Consider the following 17,842-nt stretch of genomic DNA (forward strand, 5'->3'; position numbering starts at 1 on the left):
GAGAGAGAGAGAGAGAGAGAGAGAGAGAGAGAGAGAGAGAGAGAGAGAGAGAGAGTCTGATAACAGAGCTTCCTCTAGAGAGAGAGAGAGAAGGGCTGATAACAGAGCTTCCTCTGAGTAGCTAGTAGCAAAGAGCTTTCCTCAAAAGAAAGCTAATGAGAGATTGCATTAGGTGCCTGCTTGCACAAAGAGAGAGAGAGAGAGAGAGAGAGAGAGAGAGAGAGAGAGAGAGAGAGTCTGATAACAGAGCTTCCTCTAGAGAGAGAAAGAGGCTGATAACAGAGCTTTCTCTGAGTAGGTGGTAGCAAAGAGCTTTCCTCAAGTTGGAGATGAAGATAGGGCTGCAAGTGAGGGTGTAGTGAGTGGTAGATGGGGAAAGTGGGTTAGTCTAAAAGGGAGGAGAGAGAAACACGCCCCTACTTTTAGAGGGAAGAGGGAAGTGAGGGGGGGTAACTTTTTGAAACTTTTCCTTAAAAAAAAAAGATATTGAAGATTTTCTTTGCTGGCAGATCTGAAAAAGGTAAGATTCTACCTTTGACCACAAGATTTAGGGTCTTAATCAACCCAACGTTTTTGTACACATGTATTTTTCCTATTGGCCTTCACACTAATCATCTCCTTAATCTCATGGCAGCTTAAAGGGCCCCCATAGACCTCAACCTTCCCCTAATGTCTTGATGGCATCATTGCTCTCATCCTCCTTACAAAGCTGTAATCCATATACGTAGGCCATCTTCTTGAGCTCTCTCTTAAGTTGAGTGGAATTGATCAAAGTAAGCTTTGGTGAATTCACTCCCAACGTAATGCTCCATTCACCATGCATAAACTGCATAAAGTCTTGCTTTAAATTCACAGTGAAAGAACCAAGACTTGAGAGCCAATCACACCCAAGAACCAGCTTTGCATGTATACTCCTTTGAGAGCTTAAAGCTTACATCTTGACACGTCACTATACAATCCATTTTAGCCCCATTTGCCACTTAAACTTCATGAAAAGCTACCAAAAGTTATGGGCTGTAATTTGAGACTGCACAATGACTTCTTGTCACAAAACTATGTGTACTTCCACTATCCACCAAAACATGAGCCACTTTACCATTGACTTTGGCCTTAAACCTTAAAGTGTTTGCACCCTTACATCTCGTATAAGAATCATGCGACAAGGTACACAAAGCTAGCTTCATGCTTGCATCCCTAAAAGTACATATATGCATCCCATCATCATACTCTTGCCAAGCCTCTCGCAAATTGCCACTAGGATCAAAAGGAAATTCTCCCTCAAGCACATGATCATCATCACTTTCCAAGCATTCATTGCAATCACCAAAAGCCTCATTATCATCCCCATGATCATCTTCAGTGGCCTCAGCTAAGACCATGTTGATGGTGATATTTTTAGATTTGTAATTTTTAAAGTGCTCTTTATTCCACTTCTCCCCACATTTGTAGTGAAGCCCCTTATTTCTCAACTCATTAATACAGTCCTGCTTCATAACTTGTGTTTGTTGACACCACCATTGGGTGGCTTTCCATCCCCACTTGAAGCTTTAGAAGGATTTGACCCAAATCTAAAATTCTTCTTAGCACCGCCACCATAGATGGTTAGATATCTTGGAATGGTGGGAGTTGAAGAAGCATCTCTTGCAAACTTCCCAAAAGGTGGGCATTCAAATCAGCCCTAACTCCACTTCTTGCCAGCACTCTATATGCATATTGTCTCGGCATACATAATAGCTTCTTGAAGATTATTAGGCCTTTGTGCTCTTACATCCGCCCTCCCAATGGTTGATTTGAGACCCTTGATGTATTTAAGCATCTTAAACTTCTGACTAAATCCATCCACATGAAGAATAAGCTTTAAGAACTTTTGTGCGTAGTCATTTACTTTGCCAAACCCTTGCTCCAAGTCATCCGAGTCACTAATCAACTTGTAATTTCTCAACTTGGAAGTAAAGGAATTTTATATGGCATCCTTAAAAGCACCCCATGTGGTAATCTCATAGCCATTGTCATGCAAATGTCGCCATCACATGTGTGCATATCCTTCCATGTGGAGTGAATCAAAGTACACCTTAGCGCGATCACTTCTTGGCTTCATCTCATAATACATATCCAACTTATCAACCCATTCATCATATTCCTCATTGCTTGATTCTTCTCCTTTGAATTTTGAAAAGATGACCTTATCCTTGATGACTTTGAACTCATCATCATCCTCTCAGGCATTATGCATACGCGGCCTCACGGGTGGGTCATCATGATCCCAAGATTCATCCACGTGTAAAATCGAAAGCCACATGCTTCCCTTTTGCATCACCACGTGATGTAGACGGAATGTGTGAAGGCAAACTCCCAAAAGATAATGATTTTGGTGGCAAATTTTCTTTGTTGTGCAATTGCACATGCTTATTGCCACCTAAGTTCTTGTGTTGATTGAAGAAGTCTCCAAGTTATTGTGAATGACTTAAGCCTTTCCTATGATCCATCACATTTGCATTGCCGTATATAGGTAACTCTTCCACTAGAGCTCTTTGCTTGTGGATGGAATCCCCCTTGAAAGATTCAAGCAATGACTCGTGATTTTGATTCATACTTTCAATCAAAGTAGCTTAGCTTTGATTCATCCTCTCAACCAATATGGCTTGATTTCAGTCAATTTATTGAATCATCATACGCATTATGTCAAGCACTGCTTGTGTATCATTGCTTGCCGGGTGTCACTTGTACATTTGGGCTAGCATGCCCACTTGCGCTCACATGAGTGTTGCTTGGCCAACTAATCATAGTTATGCTCCAATCCCTCATCAATGTCCATGCCCTCTTCATGCGTAAACACATTACCCATATTTGCATTCTCTTCCATTTCTTCAATGACGCCTCTTTTGCCCTTTGAGGTCTACCCTTGGCATCACCATGGCTGAAAATGAAAAATTGGGTGTAGAAGGCCCAAAACTTGGTTGAAGATCTTAAGCTCTATGGATAACCCCAGATGTGTACTACCCAACTATGTGAAAATAGTAAAATTCTGAGATGCCCTATTATTCTTTGTTTTAGGGTTTCTATCACACTATTGAAAATGAAGAGTTGGCCCTAAAACCTTGAATATTAGTGAGAATCTTAATTGGATTGGCTTGTTGGGTAGCTGGTTAGTACCATCCACCCCCCGAACCACTTTACTTTAGCCAAAGGCTAGGTATTCTTTGTTTTGACTTTTTAGTCAAATTTAACTATGTCGATTGACCTAGCAAACGACTTCCAAATTAAGTGATTTTCGGTTTGTTGGGAAGCTTATGACATGTACTAACCACCCATATGCTCAAATGTTAAAATTGACTTGCTGTTTTGATTGGGCTAAGTTTTGACCCTTGCCGATTGGGAATGCAATCGATGTCAAAATCAGGCACTTAAGGACTCCAAACATAGCTCTTGGATAGTAATTTCAAGCTATTTAATGTTGAAAGATGTGATCAACATTAGTTGTAGGCACACTACCTTAGGATGGTGAATTTAATACTTGGAGACCTTAGACTATGATTTTATTAATCATAGTTCACTTGGGTAACCTTAGGGACTCAAGTACTGTGTGGACTAGGTCCACTAGGCATTGCAAGTGGATGCAAGTGGCATGGAAACTTGCTCTAGGAGCCTTCTTCTCTCTAGGTGTATAAACGCCCCCTTGCCCTATATGTGGGTGTACATTTCTTATTGTATCCTATGTGGTGGCCTCCTTTGTGGAGAGCAATAGTAGTGAACCTTTGTGGTACCAACACTCTTATCATATGTCTATCCTTTGTGCAAGTTTTGTTTCACTCTTGTGTAGCATCTTGTGCGAGAGACAAGCCATCTATGCTTGGTCTCATAAGCTATTGCTTAAGAGTGGTCGATTGTTGGTTTACTTTATTGTCTATTTGGGTTTATGATTCATTGTTAAACCAAGTAGTATAAAGATTGGGTTAAGCTCTTCTATGCTTGGTCTCATAAGCTATTGCTTAAGAGTGGTCAATTGTTGGTTTACTTTATTGTCTATTTGGGTTTATGATTCATTGCTAAACCAAGTAGTATAAAGATTGGGTTAAGCTCTTGCTTAGTGTGAAATGCTTCCTAATCTTTTCACATGGTATCAGAGAGAGCCCCCCTTCTTGGGAGTGTTCCTTGTCATAATGGGAGAGGGAGCATTTGTGAATCTAAGTGTTATGGGCAGCTTCTTTGTGAATCTAAGTGTTATGGATAACTTCTTTGTGTTGGAGGTCTCTTTTTCATTTCTCTAACTAAGTGGCATATTTAGAGTGATTAAGCCTTCCTAATATTTGTGTAAGAGAGGGATTTAAGAATCTTTGTGATTATTATCTAGTGGGTATTGTACATCTACTCAATCTATTGTGTGTGGCAAACATAGAGTGAGAGAGGGAAAGCATTTACTAGAGATGTATCATTCTTATAATTCTTTTGAGTGGCACAGTCGAAAGGTGAGAGGCCTTCAAGCATTCTTTATGAGTCATAAGAGAGATAAATATTTGTTTTTCTGAGTGAAAGGAAGGTTTCTTGAGTGTTAGAGAGAGTGAGAGGTGAGTTAGGTTAAGTCTTATTCAACATACTTTGTGTGAGCTCCTGCCTAATGGAGTAAAAGAACTGAAGGAAGTCAAGCAAACCCAATCTCTACATCAGCTTAATCTGCTCTACATTCTATATGGGCTTGGTGGCCTGCTTCTACTTAAAGATCAAGCTAAAGTGGTGAGCTACTCTCTGTTTCTCTTTGTGAGATCTAGAAGCTGTGAAGTGCAACTCTGTGTTAGTTCTTAGTGAGCTCAATATACATTGTGTTGGAGCTATATGCTAAAGCATTCTCTGTAGTCCTTATGAGACGATGACCTATAGTAACACCAACTCAAGCCGAGTACTCATAGCATTCAACAACCAAACTAAAATTTTCAAGCTTTCTCCAGCAGCAAGTAGAGATCTTTGCTTTGTGAAGGGTCAACCATCACCTGTGGTGGCGGGGCTTTGGGCAAAGCGCAAGGGAGGCCAATGAGTGAGAGAGGTTGAGGCTCAGAGGTCAACAAGAAAAGCAACTGGGTGCATGCTTTTCTGTGTGTGAAGACGGCACTGTAAAAACTCCATACAGTGTGGCGGCTGTTTTTCTCTAAGAGCCTGCTGCTGGCGCCCACAAGGTTGAGCTGGAATCTCATGGGGCCGACCCTGAATTTATTTTGGGGGCTGATACTATTTTTGGACCTTGCAAGCGGTTGACTTGATACTATTTTGGGTTGTTTCAGAACTTGTATTGACGCTTTGAAGACTTTCAATTAAAGGTGTCTTATCATTTTTGGGATTTACTTGGAATTTCTCAAGCCTCGTTATAAAGGACACTACCTCTTTTTAAAGTGTCCACACATCACCTTGGGTGGCCCCACAAAGTGAGAAGCTTATTTTGTCAAGAAAAGATACATGGCATCTTCATGTGAATCAAGCACTACAAACCCTAAGCACATTAAACTAAATTTTTTATTAAAAAAAATCAAAACTCAAGTGAGTAAGAAACCCCATTAATAGCAGCTAGCAAGGAAATTAGGTTTCTCAAAATTCGTGGGTATGAACATGCATTTGGGGAGGGTGGTTTCTAGCATTTGACGCTTTAGCATTGGATATTTTTTATTGAGTATAACTCTTGGTGTACAAACCTTTATATATGAAGGGTTCTTCCTACTTAGAGAGGGTAGTCTTTTATTTTGTAGCAATGGAGAGCAATGGGAATGGGTATTTCAAAAAGGGAGATAGATTGGATGGGACTAAGTACCACACTTGGTCCATTAAGATGCAAATGGCTTTGACATATGGAGAACTTCGGGGAATTGTGAATGAGATTGAACAAAAACTGAGTTTTAGGAATCCTGATATGGTTGCAAAGTGGGAGAGCAATGATGCAAAATCTCTCTCATACATCATCAATGGCTAGAGTGATAACCAAATTCATCAAGTCAGTTCCTCCCCTACCTCTAATAATGCTTGTTTGAGGTTAAGAGCAATCTTTGGTCAAGTAAATATTGCATCTCGTCTCTTCTTAAGGAAGAAATTGTTTGGAGAAACAGGAGAAGACCACAGTGGCTTCTCACATTAATGACATTAGGTGCTTGATAGACTAGCTTATTGTAGTTGGTGTGGTTGTTCAAAAAGAGGAAGCTGTTTTCATTTTACTTGCAAGTATGCAGCATGAAGCATATGAGCAATGTGTTAGTGTCATTGAAAATCAACCCAACCTGACCCTTGTCATATTGTCGTCTTCACTCATTCTAGAGGAGACAAGATTGGAAGGAAGGAAAGCCTCTACTTTAACAACTTCACCTACCAATGATTCAACAACCCCTCAAAATACAAGAGAGACAACTTTTGTGATGGATGGTCAAAAGAAGAAGTTCAAGACTCTAAGGTCTTGTTTCTACTACAAAAAGAAGGGCCATGTAATCAAGGATTGCTACAAGAAGAAGAGAGAAGAGGACAATGACGCTAAAGGAAAGAAGGAAGAAACTATAAGGCATGAAGCAAACCTTGTATACACCTTGTTCTAGTAATGGGCCTAAATCCTTTGTAATAGTCTTGTTTTTTCACTTTGTGTGAGTATCTTGGTCTACACACCCTACAAGGCATGAAGCAAACCTTGTATACACCTTGTTCTAGTAATGGGCCTAAATCCTTTGTAATAGTCTTGTTTTTTCACTTTGTGTGAGTATCTTGGTCTACACACCCTACAAGGGATGTATGTAGCTCAAGAGAGGTGTTGAAAGATGTAATCTACATTAGTTGTAGGCACACTACCTTGGGATGGAGGATTTAATACTTGGAGACCTTTTAGACTATGATTTTTTAAATCATAGTTCACTTGGGTAATCTTAGGGACTCAAGTAGATGTGGACTAGGTCCACTAGGCATTGCAAGTGGCATGGAAACTTGCTTTAGGCGCCTTCTTCTCTCTAGGTGTATAAATAGCCCCTTGCCCTATGTGGGTGTACATTTCTTATTGTATCCTATGTGGTGGACTCCTTTGTGTGGAGAGAAATAGTGGTGAACTTTGGTGGTATCAACACTCTTATCATATGTCCATCCTTTCTGCATGTTTTGTTCCACTCTCTAGCATCTTGTGCTAGAGACAAGCCATCTATGCTTGGTCTCATAAGCTATTATTTAAGAGTAGTCAATTTTTGGTTTACTTTACTGTCTATTTGGGTTTATTATTCATTGCTAAACCAAGTAGTATAGGCAAGGGTTGAGGCCATGTCTTCACCACCTTATACGTAGATCCCTTTCCGTACTGGAGGTCTCTTTTTCATTTCTCTAACTAAGTGGTATATTTAGAAAGCCTTCCTAATCTTTGTGTGAGATCGGGATTTAAGAATATTTGTGATTATCTAGTGGGTAAATGTACATCTACTCAATCTTTTGTGTGTGGCAAACATAGAGTGAGAGAGGGAAAGCATTTACTAGAGATGTATCATTCTTATCGATCTTTTGAGTGGCATGAGGGTCCTTCAAGCATTCTTTATGAGTCATAAGAGAGATACATATTTGTTTTTCTTGAGTGTAGGTGAGTAGGTTAAGTCTTATCAACATACTTTGTGTGAGTCCCTACCTAATGGAGTAAAATAATTGAAGGACGTCAAGCAAACCCAATCTCTACATCAGCTTAATATGTTCTACATTCTATATGGGCTCGGTGGCCTGCTTCTACTTAAAGATCAAGATAAAGTGGTGAGCTACTCTCTATTTCTCTTTGTGAGATCTAGAATCTATGAAGTGTAACTTTGTGTTAGCTCTTAGTGAGCTCAATATACATTGTATTGGAGCTGCGCTAAAGCATTCTCTGTAGTCCTTATGACGATGACCTGCAAATAAAACCAACTCAAGCCGAGTACTCAGAGCATTCAACCAACCTAAATTGTCAAGCTTCCTCTAACACAGCAGCAACAAGTAGAGATCTTTGCTTTGTGAAGGGTCAACATCACCTGTGGTGGCGGGGCTTTGGGCAAAGCTAGCTTTCAATGTGCAAGGGCAGCCAATTGCAAATGGCGCTGTAAGAGTGAGAGAGGTTGAGACTTAGAGGAAACCTCAACAAGCAAAGCAACTAGGTGCATGCTTTTCGATGTGAAGATGGCATTGTAAGAACTATAAGAATATGGCACAATGGATAGAGATAGCAAGACAAAGCACGATAGACAATGCAATAGATACACAATGGAGAGAATTTAAAATTCTGATTATACCAAAGAGGTACAAGTGATGGTGCTATCCACCCCTACGCTCTCAAGTAGAGCTTAGATGGCGATCTAGACAGACTCTTGATGGAGTATGTACGAAGTGTAGAAGGGGGTGGATACTCATAAGCATTGAATGCCTTAGCTCATGGCAACCATGTCCATATATAGTACTGTAGGCGGTGTGTTAGACGCGTATATAACGAGGGTGGTTATAGTGCATAGACATGGTCACCGCCTGCATATCAAGAATGCTGCCCACCCACAACTGACCACCGCCCACTAATGATGGACCGCATATCCGAGGGAATATTCTAGGAAATATTCCTCATACTGTCGCCTAACCATCATGAATGGTCACAATAATGACCCCATCGGTGTCTCCACCAGGGTTCCCATTAAAGACATATGCACCATGGCTACTCCTCTCATAATGGGGGCTTAACAAATGTGCATTGTACATCAAAGTGAGATACATGCTGAGAGGTGGGTATTGAGTGTATACTAACGAGAACTCCATAGTGTGGCGGCTATTTTTCTCAAGAGTCTGGGGCTACTGCAAATGGCATTGCATTTGGTGAGCTGGTGGACTTTGGCTGTGCGTAAGGCTTATTAACGGTGGTTTTTGGCACATACATAAATGAGTGCCTGGGAGTGCAAGTGGCGACCTTGAATGTTGGGCTGATACTACTTTTGGACCTTGCAAGTGGTTTAGTTGATACTATTTTGGGTTGTTTCACAACTTGTGTTGACGCTTCATTAAAGGTGGATAAAGGTGGCTTATCGTTTTTTGGGATTTACTTGGAATTTCTCAAGCCTTGTACAATTCCTAGTGTATAAAGGGCACTACCTCTTTTTTAAGTGTCCACACATCACCTTGGGTGGTCGCAAAGTGAGAAGCTTATTTTGTCAAGAAAATATGCATGGCATCTTCATGTGTATCAAGTACTACAAACCCTAAGCACATTAAACTAAAAATTTGAAAAATCAAAACTCAAGTGAGTAAGAAACCCCATTAATACTAGGCAGCAAGGAAATTAGGTTTCTCAAAATTCATGGGTATGAACATGCATTTGGGGAGGGTGGTTTTTAGCATTTAAAGCTTTAGCATTGGTTATTTTCTATTGATAATTCTTGTTGTACAAACCCTCATCTATAAAAAGGGTTCTTCATGCTCAGAGAGGGTAGTCTTTCATTTTGTAGCAATGGAGGGCAATGGGAATGGGTATTTTAAAAAGGGAGATAGATTTGATGGAACTAAGTAGCACACTTGGCCCATCAAGAACCAAATGGCTTTGACAGATAGAGAGCTGTGAATGGGACTGAAAGAAAGTTGAGTTATAGGAATCCTAATATGGTTGCAAAATCGGAGAGAAATGATGCAAAGGCTCTCTCATACATCATCTAAATGGCTTAAGTGATAACCGAATTCACCAAGTCAGTTCCTCCCGTACCTCTAATGATGTTTGGTTTAGGTTAAGAGCAATCTTTGGTGGTCAAGTCAATGTTGCATCTCGTCTCTTCTTAAGGAAGAAATTGTATAGATTGGAGAAAGAGGAGAAGACCACATTGGCTTCTCACATTAATGACATTACGTGCTTGATAGACCAGCTTATTGGAGCTGGTGTGGTCATTCAAAAAGAGGAAGTTGTTTTCATTTTACTTGCAAGTATGCCTGAAGCATATGAGCAATGTGTTAGTGTCATTCATCTTCACTCATTCTAGAGGAGACAAGATTGGAAGGAAGGAAAGCCTCTACTTCAACAACTTAACCTGCCAATGATTCAACAACCTCTACTTCAACAACTTAACCTGCAAATGATTCAACAACCTCTCAAAACACAAGAGAGATAGCTTTTGTAATGGATGTTCATGTAATCAAGGATTGCTACAAGAAGAAGAGAGACGAGGAAAATGAAGCTAAAGGCAAGAAGGAAGAAACTATAAGGCACGAAGCAAACCTTGTACACATCTTGTTCTAGTAATGGGCCTAAGACCTTTGTAATAGCTAGTGGGCTAAGGTATCCTTGTGATGGCTAGTGGGCAACCTATCATTGTTTTTTCACTTTGTGTGAGTATCTTGGTCTACACACCCTACAAGGGATGTATGTAGCTCAAGAGAGGTGTTGAAAGATGTGATCTACAGTAGTTGTAGGCATACTACCTTGGGATGGTGGATTTAATACTTGGAGACCTTTTAGACTATGATTTTTTTAATCATAGTTCACTTGGGTAACCTTAGGGACTCAAGTAGATGTGGACTAGGTCCATTAGGCATTGCAAGTGGATGCAAGTGTCATCATGGAAACTTGCTTTAGGTGCCTTCTTCTCTCTAGGTGTATAAATACCCCCTTGCCCTATGTGGGTGTACATTTCTTATTGTATCCTATGTGGTGGACTCCTTTGTGTGGAGAGAAATAGTGGTGAACCTTTGTGGTACCAACACTCTTATCATATGTCTATCCTTTGTGCATGTTTTTTCATGTAGCATCTTGTGGTAGAGACAAGCCATCTATGCTTGGTCTCATAAACGATTATTTAAGATTAGTCAATTTTTGGTTTACTTTACTGTCTATTCGAGTTTATGATTCATTGCTACTTAGTGTGAAAATCTTCCTAATCTTTCCACATGTAAACCACTTCAAATCAGCCCCAATGGTTCTAGACTGAATTGGTGTTTTGTATTGCTACAGAAATTGCCAAAATTTTGGCATAACCTCCTTTGTATTTGGTGCCAAATCCCAATGATTCAAGGCATCAATTCACATAGCCAAAAGCATAGCATCATAGACTATCCAATGGCCATGGTAAACCATTGTCACAATTTTTCCCAATCTTTGCACTTTCTCAACCATGCATGTATCGATTTGCCAACCCTTGCATTTGCATTTTGCCAACAGAAGTCTTGCCACTTGGTGATTGATTTGATGTAGCACGTCGATGCTTGCCAATCTCCTAGCCAAGCACTTCTCACCCCTTTACCAAAGTTTCAATCCAAGGTAAGGAATGGAGGCCATGTCTTTACCAACTTGTTATTAGATCCCTTTCCGTATTGCTTTCCCACAGCACTCACAGCACGGAAAGTCCAAGATACATTTCCCTTTGTCCTCTCCTCCCAATGCCAAGGGTACTCTTACACACATTTAGATTCTACAAATGAATGTGTAAGAACAATGTGTGTGAGATGTGTAAGCTTCAAATGAAAGATTGTCAAGCTTGCTTACATGTGGCATCTATAATTGCATGCCCAATCAAAAGATCCAATATAAGAATTTGATATTGTTGGTGAGGTTTAATAGGTTTTCACATCCTTCTTCCATGGCTCCAATTCCATTGCTTTGTTGGTCTCTTCAATGGCTTCTTCATGACACTTGATGCACATTTAAGATGAGATGTCCATGCACTTTTGCATAAAGATGCCCTGAAATCAATAGAAGTTGCCTTCAATGATAATAGTTTCATGCATGAGATTCCCAAGACATCAAACAATATATGGCAAGATTAAGGAGATTATGAGGAATAAGAATAAGCATTGGAACCCCAAAAGAAACCCTAATCTTGAAGACTTTCCTAAAAACCCTGTTCTTGCCAAAAAAACCCTAATTTCTTTCTCATTATTGTTTAGTAAGGGTATGGATGAGTAGAGGAGAGCCATATGAACAAGTCTATTGCATGGATGCCCAAAAGTATGGTTGAAAACCCTAAGTTTCAAAGAAACCCTAATTTACACAAGAAGAGGCCAAGAATCATGCAATCCCCATGTTTTTGCATCAACTAAGCACACATATGGATGTAGAAAAGCGTTGAGAAGATGAATCTTGAAGCAATTTCCCCAAAATGTGAAATGAAACCCTAATTTCCATGGAAAACCGTAATGCAAAGAAACTTGAGACATTGAACATTGAAGGCAACTTTGCATTGCTTACACTTTGGAGAAACCATTTGCATGTGTTGGAAGGGCCAATCTTGAGTATTAACCTCCTCGAAGCCTCATAAATTCATGCGTAGCTGGTAGCCTTACGGGCAAAAAATCATGATTGAAATGACCACCATAAGAGCTTTAGGTGAAGCTCTTGCTTCCCCCATTCAAAGCCGTAAGCTTAAGCAAGCTTCTAGTTGAAGAGTGAAGCTCCATAGCCCTCACAAGATTAAGAAAGAAGAGGAGAAGAGCAAAAAACGTGAGCATAAAAAATTTCTCCATTTTTCCCCCAAATTTTGGTCTGTGGTACCCTAAACTTACTCAAATTTGGCCCAAATTTGATGCAGAACCCAAATTTTGACCAAATTTTACCAAAATGGAATCAATCCAAGGTCTCCATCACTTCCCATGCCAAGAAAAATTTCTAGCCATGAAATAATGAGAAATTAAGGGAAAAAAATAAAAAAAGCGGTAAAAATGGATCAAAGAGAAGGCGCTTTGATACCAATGAAAGAAGGGAGGAAAGGGGAGACTTATTAACATGGAGTCTAGAGACACAAGACATCGTTTACATGGAAGTCTAGACATGGGTGAGGTCACCATGAAAGCTTACATGAGCAAGGATTGATTAATATTGAGTAAAAGTCATAAAGTGATATCTACAACTTGGGCTTATAGTTGTCTTATATACTTTTGACCCCTTTTCACACTTATTAATGTCTTGGCCTTAAATTGGGCCATGCCTAAGGCCCATAGTCCTTTAGCGTATTATTATAGGTTACGATGCCTATAAATGAGCCCTTTTACTTTTCAAGCTTAAAGGCCTCCAATTAATTATTTAAAACTACCAAAATGCTCACATAAAAGAGAAAAAAAATCTCATCCATTTCTATTTTCAATGCAATGATAAAGACATATGAAGTGAAGGCATTTTGAGCATTTTTTGAGTATCTAGATGGTTGGGAGTTAACATTAGTGATGTGAAATGCAAAGTAGGATGTGCCATGTATTGGAAAAAATGAGTAAACAAGAAATGGTGAAGTTGACATGTGTAATCAAAGAGTGGTCTCCTTTTCTTCCCATATACATCACAATCCTCCATTTCTTTATTGATCGAGGGACATAAGTTTCAAATGTCATAGTTTCTATAGCTTGATTGATCTTGCGCTATTCCTCTTGCTTCCACAAATGCAACTCATAATATGTGATGATCATGGAGATTGGAGGTGAACAATAACTTAATTTCCTTTTGTTATCTCTCATTAGAGTCAAGATGAGTCATGTGCTTCTAATCAATTGCATGTTTCTAGTAGTGTAACCTTTTTTGTAGCTCCAAATTTGAACATGTCAATATTGGATGTTTGAATTGAGTCTTAGGTGTGCTTAAATGCTAAGGGAAAGAAGCCTAAATAGCTTTAATTTTATTAGAGCTTTTGTGGTTTTGGAAAGTTAGAACCAATGTGTTTGTCTAGTATTCAACTTAAGGTGCACACATGTGTTTTTTAAAATAATTATAGCTTCAATGAAAGAGGTGGAGTGCAATGGATACAATCTTGTCTTAGGACATGTTCATGCATATTGGGAAGTGCTAGCATTCCTAGAAACCGAGTGCCTTTTCAGTTGTTCACATGGGTTAATGTAGTATAAAGATGCAATGGGAGTAGAAATGAAATAAGAACGCTTAAAGGTGGGTTTTCTTATGTCTAGCACAACTTCATAGGGACCAATGTACAACCTGATGGCTAATTAGCCAACTTGGCACCCTTAAATGCAAAGTGTGAATATCTCAGGATGGCTAATTAGCCATCTTGGCACCACATCTTCTCGTCAGAATGAATATGCCCTTAGATGCATAGAAATAATACATAGTGGTAATATCAATATTTTTACACCTTACCTTCTTGTTTTCGTTGATTTTTGGATTGACTCTCAAAGTTACATATAGTATTTCATTGGCCATTTAAAAAAACTTTGAAAAAAAGAAAACAACTTTAATTTGACTAGAATCTCATCCACCCTTTATATACTTTGTACACTTGTTTGGCTTCAATCACATCTATGAAGTGCAAATAACTTTAAAGTGATACTTGGCAATACTCTTCTCCACTATTTAAAAGTGATACACACACACACACACACACACACACATGTATGTGTGTGTGTGTGCATATATTATATCTCTATGATATCCTAGCTATCTAACAATCTCTTGTTGGAAGTAATGTCTTATCTCATCCACACTTTGAAAGTTAGATTATATATATATATATTTCTCTCTCATACACTCACACACGTGCATGGGCACACGTGCGTGCACACTCTCTCTCACAATAAAGGCTTCTCTTTTCACACCTCCTCGTTTTTCTACCAACAATACACTTACTCGTAGAGGAAGGCCTAGGTTAAGAGTGAGAAAATACAATGTACATACACAATGATACCCCAATGTAGAGGTTCCCGACCCAAAGTAAGTGGTGTCCGAGAGTCTGACATGGTGCATTTCTTCCCATAATCATCATGTATTCACAAGTTTTCCCTTCTGTGTGGTAAGTACCACGCGACTCACATGCAGCAGCAACGAGAGAGAAGTGTAGTTGCTCGAGTCGACTAGCGCAGGCTCCCAAGGTTTGCTTTCAAACACCCCGCACTTTGTCTCGAATTGATCATGGCTTTCACTTTGCCCTTGTGGTAATGGATGGAGGGTAGTGCAGATGTATCATCAGGCCCAGTATCTTGATTCTGGCGATGACCCCATCCATGAATCGCTGTGCTTGTCCGGGACCAACCTTCCTGGTGATGTGAGCCTGGTGGCTTCGGCCGACCCCAAGCCTCGCCTCCGCTGGACCCCTGAGCTCCATGAGCGCTTTGTTGATGCTGTTATGCAGCTTGGAGGAGCTGACAGTAAGTCTCTTCATTCTTCTCACTAAATTTCCCATTCATGGACGCACCTCCGCTATGGCATTGCATCTACGGTAGCTTATGTACTGTCGAAAACTTATGTATGGCAACCCTACTGTCACACTAGTGTATGGAAACCCTATCGTCACACCCTATGTACAGTTTGTTTTGCATGGAGAGGGAATTTACTGCAGTAACTGGGCATTTTCAACACATGCTAGGTGGCTTCCCAACAGGTACCATCCCTCATGCTAGATTTAGAGTAGGGTTCTTTAAGATATGTTATGGGGGTGAGCCTATGGGTTTTTCTGAGAGGTTCCAAGACATTTCAATGGCTGTGGCTGGTCGACAGGTTAGCTGCTGCCTCCTTGAAAGTGACATCTTTCAGCTATAATTTTACGCTGTGGCTGATGGGGTGTGAGTGAGTTCAGAACAAAGGTCGTGAAACGAGGTTAGTCTTTCTGCAAGGTTATGTATGTGGATGGGCCTAAGGCTCAATACAAATGTCTTTGACGAGGCGCGATTGGCAAGTTTATAGTGCTAGTGGGGTCAGTCATAACAATGCAGTGCTTGGTGATTGTCCAACAAGTTTTAGGCTGGTGTCAGTTACTCCCTGCCATGTCCTTTGGGCAGGGAGTTGGACAGGCAAGATTGCTCATCCATCAATGATAGGCTAGCCAAGATGCCCCCCACTCCCCTCCCCCTCTCCGATTGGCACGACATGTTCGGTGGTATTCAGCCTTAGAAGTTAGGACCCCCTTGTTGGAATTTTTATCTCTATGAGGCCTCAAAGTAACAAGAAGTTGACATGCATCTCGGCAGATTTTGAAGATGCTCATTGCTACTTGTTTTGCTTTGTATTTTATTTGCAGAAGCGACCCCTAAGTCTGTGATGAAAGTCATGAATGTGAAAGGTCTAACACTCTACCATCTAAAAAGCCATCTTCAGGTGAGCTTCTTATCTTGACAACACCAATCCATCACAATTCAGATGACCACTTTCACATTGTTACATGCTGAATCTGTAGCATCCTTATTTTGTACAGAAATATAGGCTTGGTAAACAACCACAGCGGGAAGTAAACGTGGAAAGTAGTAAAGGGCGTAAGTATTCTCTTCAACCAGTGTAATTATTGTATCTTTTAAGCTAAGATAGAAACCCCATTTAACCAGGTGTAATCTGAATTTAGAGGAGCAATCACGAAAGGACGATAATTCAGTTGTGAAGGACGAAAAGGAGTGAGTCCTTTGTTCTTCTCATTCTAAATAGTCACAAAAATGCATGCGTTTGGGTGCCCGATAAACTGTAAATTGCTTGTGTTGCAGGGGGAAAGAAATCTCAGATGCATTGAGACAACAAATGGAAGTTCAGAAAAAACTGCATGAACAGTTGGAGGTGATTTACCTTCACATTTGGAAGCAATTGGCTTTGTGGTCACACTAAAAGATATCTTGGACTGACCATATGCTTATTCAGGTCCAAAGACGGCTCCAAACGCGGATTGAGGTGCAAGGAAAGTATCTCCAATCGATTCTGGAGAAGGCGCAGCAGCTTCTGGCTTCCCAAGCCAGGTCGTCTGCAGCATTTGAGGCTGCCAGGAGTGAGCTTGCTGATTTGGCTTCAGATGTCACTACACAGTGCTTAAACTCCCCTTTGCCTGCCCTGCCCATGCCTTCACTTCCTGGCATGGCTACAGTCAATGAGCTGCTCAAGAATGATGATGGGGAAAAGCTAGTTACTAGAGACGCACAGGCATCAGAGGATCTCAGTGTGAGCTTTGTTTTTGACAGTAGTGGGAGGACTAACTCGGCACGGTATGATAGAGGCATGAATGCACAAGTCTGCCAGAATGATGGGTTCCGTGCTGAAGAGTTTCAGGTTAGTAGTGCAAGGGCAGAAACAACACATAGCAGTAATTGCATGGTCTCAGTGGGTGAGCTGGCATGGGAACAATGTTCAATTGATGCTGTTTACGAGGGCATGCCTTTGGAAAATGGATGTGACGATCAAACTCGATGTCCAGGTAACAAGCCTTCGATGTGTTTCTCTGATGGAACAATGGGACAAAGAATGATTTTTGATGACAGCATAAACAGGCTTGTTAAGGCTAATAATAACTCGGTGCAACAGGCCAGATTTACAGAGCCAGATGCATTGTTTCAGAGATTTGAGGCTTTTAGCCCATCCAGATTAGGGAATTGTAGAAAGGCTGCGGATAATGTACAGCTGATTTCTAGCAGCCAGGTGGTGGTTCCTCGTGAAAACAAAGAGCTGAATAAGATTGGGTATGGCTGGGCCAGTTCAGTCTAATCTTTCTTGGTGTTGTTTGGTATTGTTACCTCTGGACTAATTGTATACTGGAGAAGCCAGCTGGAGTGCACACATTTAAGTTGTAGTCTCAACAACTGTAGCCTCTTCACCCTTCCATTTTGGTGTGTTGGTTCAAAAATGAAAGAGGGTTCAGATGATCCCATCATTTTTAAGGGTAGAAGGAAAGTACATTTTCGACAAAATGTGAGCTCATAATGCTGCATAGAGACCTGTCTTGTTCTTAGAACTGTAGAGGGTTATTAGGATCTTAATAGAGAGCTACCTCTCTTTGTAGGAGAAATACAACCATTTTCTTAGAATCCGGACATCATCTAAGCTCTTACATGAAGGTGATGATTTCTGACGTGCAGTAGAAACCTTGGTAGTCCTGAGTTGCTCTTGTGCCTTTATTGGAGACTATCAATCTTGTTTGAAGTACTCAAGTAGAATGCATGCAACACTTTAAAGTGT

The 17,842-nt window shown here is 40.4% G+C and overlaps 1 protein-coding gene across 5 annotated transcripts; it reads left to right on the forward strand.

Moving 5' to 3' along the window:
• The first annotated feature begins 14,618 nt into the window (after nucleotides 1-14,618).
• On the forward strand, nucleotides 14,619-17,688 carry LOC147620324 (protein PHR1-LIKE 2-like). Of its 5 annotated transcripts, XM_086772529.1 has the most exons (8): nucleotides 14,619-14,787; nucleotides 14,874-15,063; nucleotides 15,933-16,009; nucleotides 16,089-16,164; nucleotides 16,251-16,299; nucleotides 16,387-16,456; nucleotides 16,538-17,084; nucleotides 17,192-17,485. In XM_086772529.1, the coding sequence occupies exons 2-8, from the start codon at nucleotides 14,874-14,876 to the stop codon at nucleotides 17,230-17,232; spliced, it is 1,050 nt and encodes a 349-aa protein (XP_086628655.1). In that variant the 5' UTR covers nucleotides 14,619-14,787; the 3' UTR covers nucleotides 17,233-17,485. The 5 variants fall into 5 exon arrangements, with proteins under 5 accessions (XP_086628655.1, XP_086628650.1, XP_086628651.1 ...); XM_086772524.1 differs by having other exon boundaries at nucleotides 16,538-17,688; XM_086772525.1 differs by having other exon boundaries at nucleotides 16,107-16,164; nucleotides 16,538-17,688.
• Nucleotides 17,689-17,842: the final 154 nt, after the last annotated feature.

Source organism: Cibotium barometz, chromosome 32 (genome assembly GCF_041138505.1).
Source record: "Cibotium barometz isolate CiBa-2024 chromosome 32, ASM4113850v1, whole genome shotgun sequence".
In the NCBI taxonomy this organism is placed as follows: domain Eukaryota; kingdom Viridiplantae; phylum Streptophyta; class Polypodiopsida; order Cyatheales; family Cibotiaceae; genus Cibotium; species Cibotium barometz.

Excerpts from the sequence above, each read along its gene's own strand:
- LOC147620324 (XM_086772524.1), top strand. The coding sequence starts at position 14,874 with ATGTATCATCAGGCCCAGTATCTTGATTCTGGCGATGACCCCATCCAT. Across the intron at positions 15,064-15,932 it reads GCAGCTTGGAGGAGCTGACA|AAGCGACCCCTAAGTCTGTG; the intron begins GTAAGTCTCTTC and ends TTTTATTTGCAG. Across the intron at positions 16,457-16,537 it reads AACTGCATGAACAGTTGGAG|GTCCAAAGACGGCTCCAAAC; the intron begins GTGATTTACCTT and ends ATGCTTATTCAG.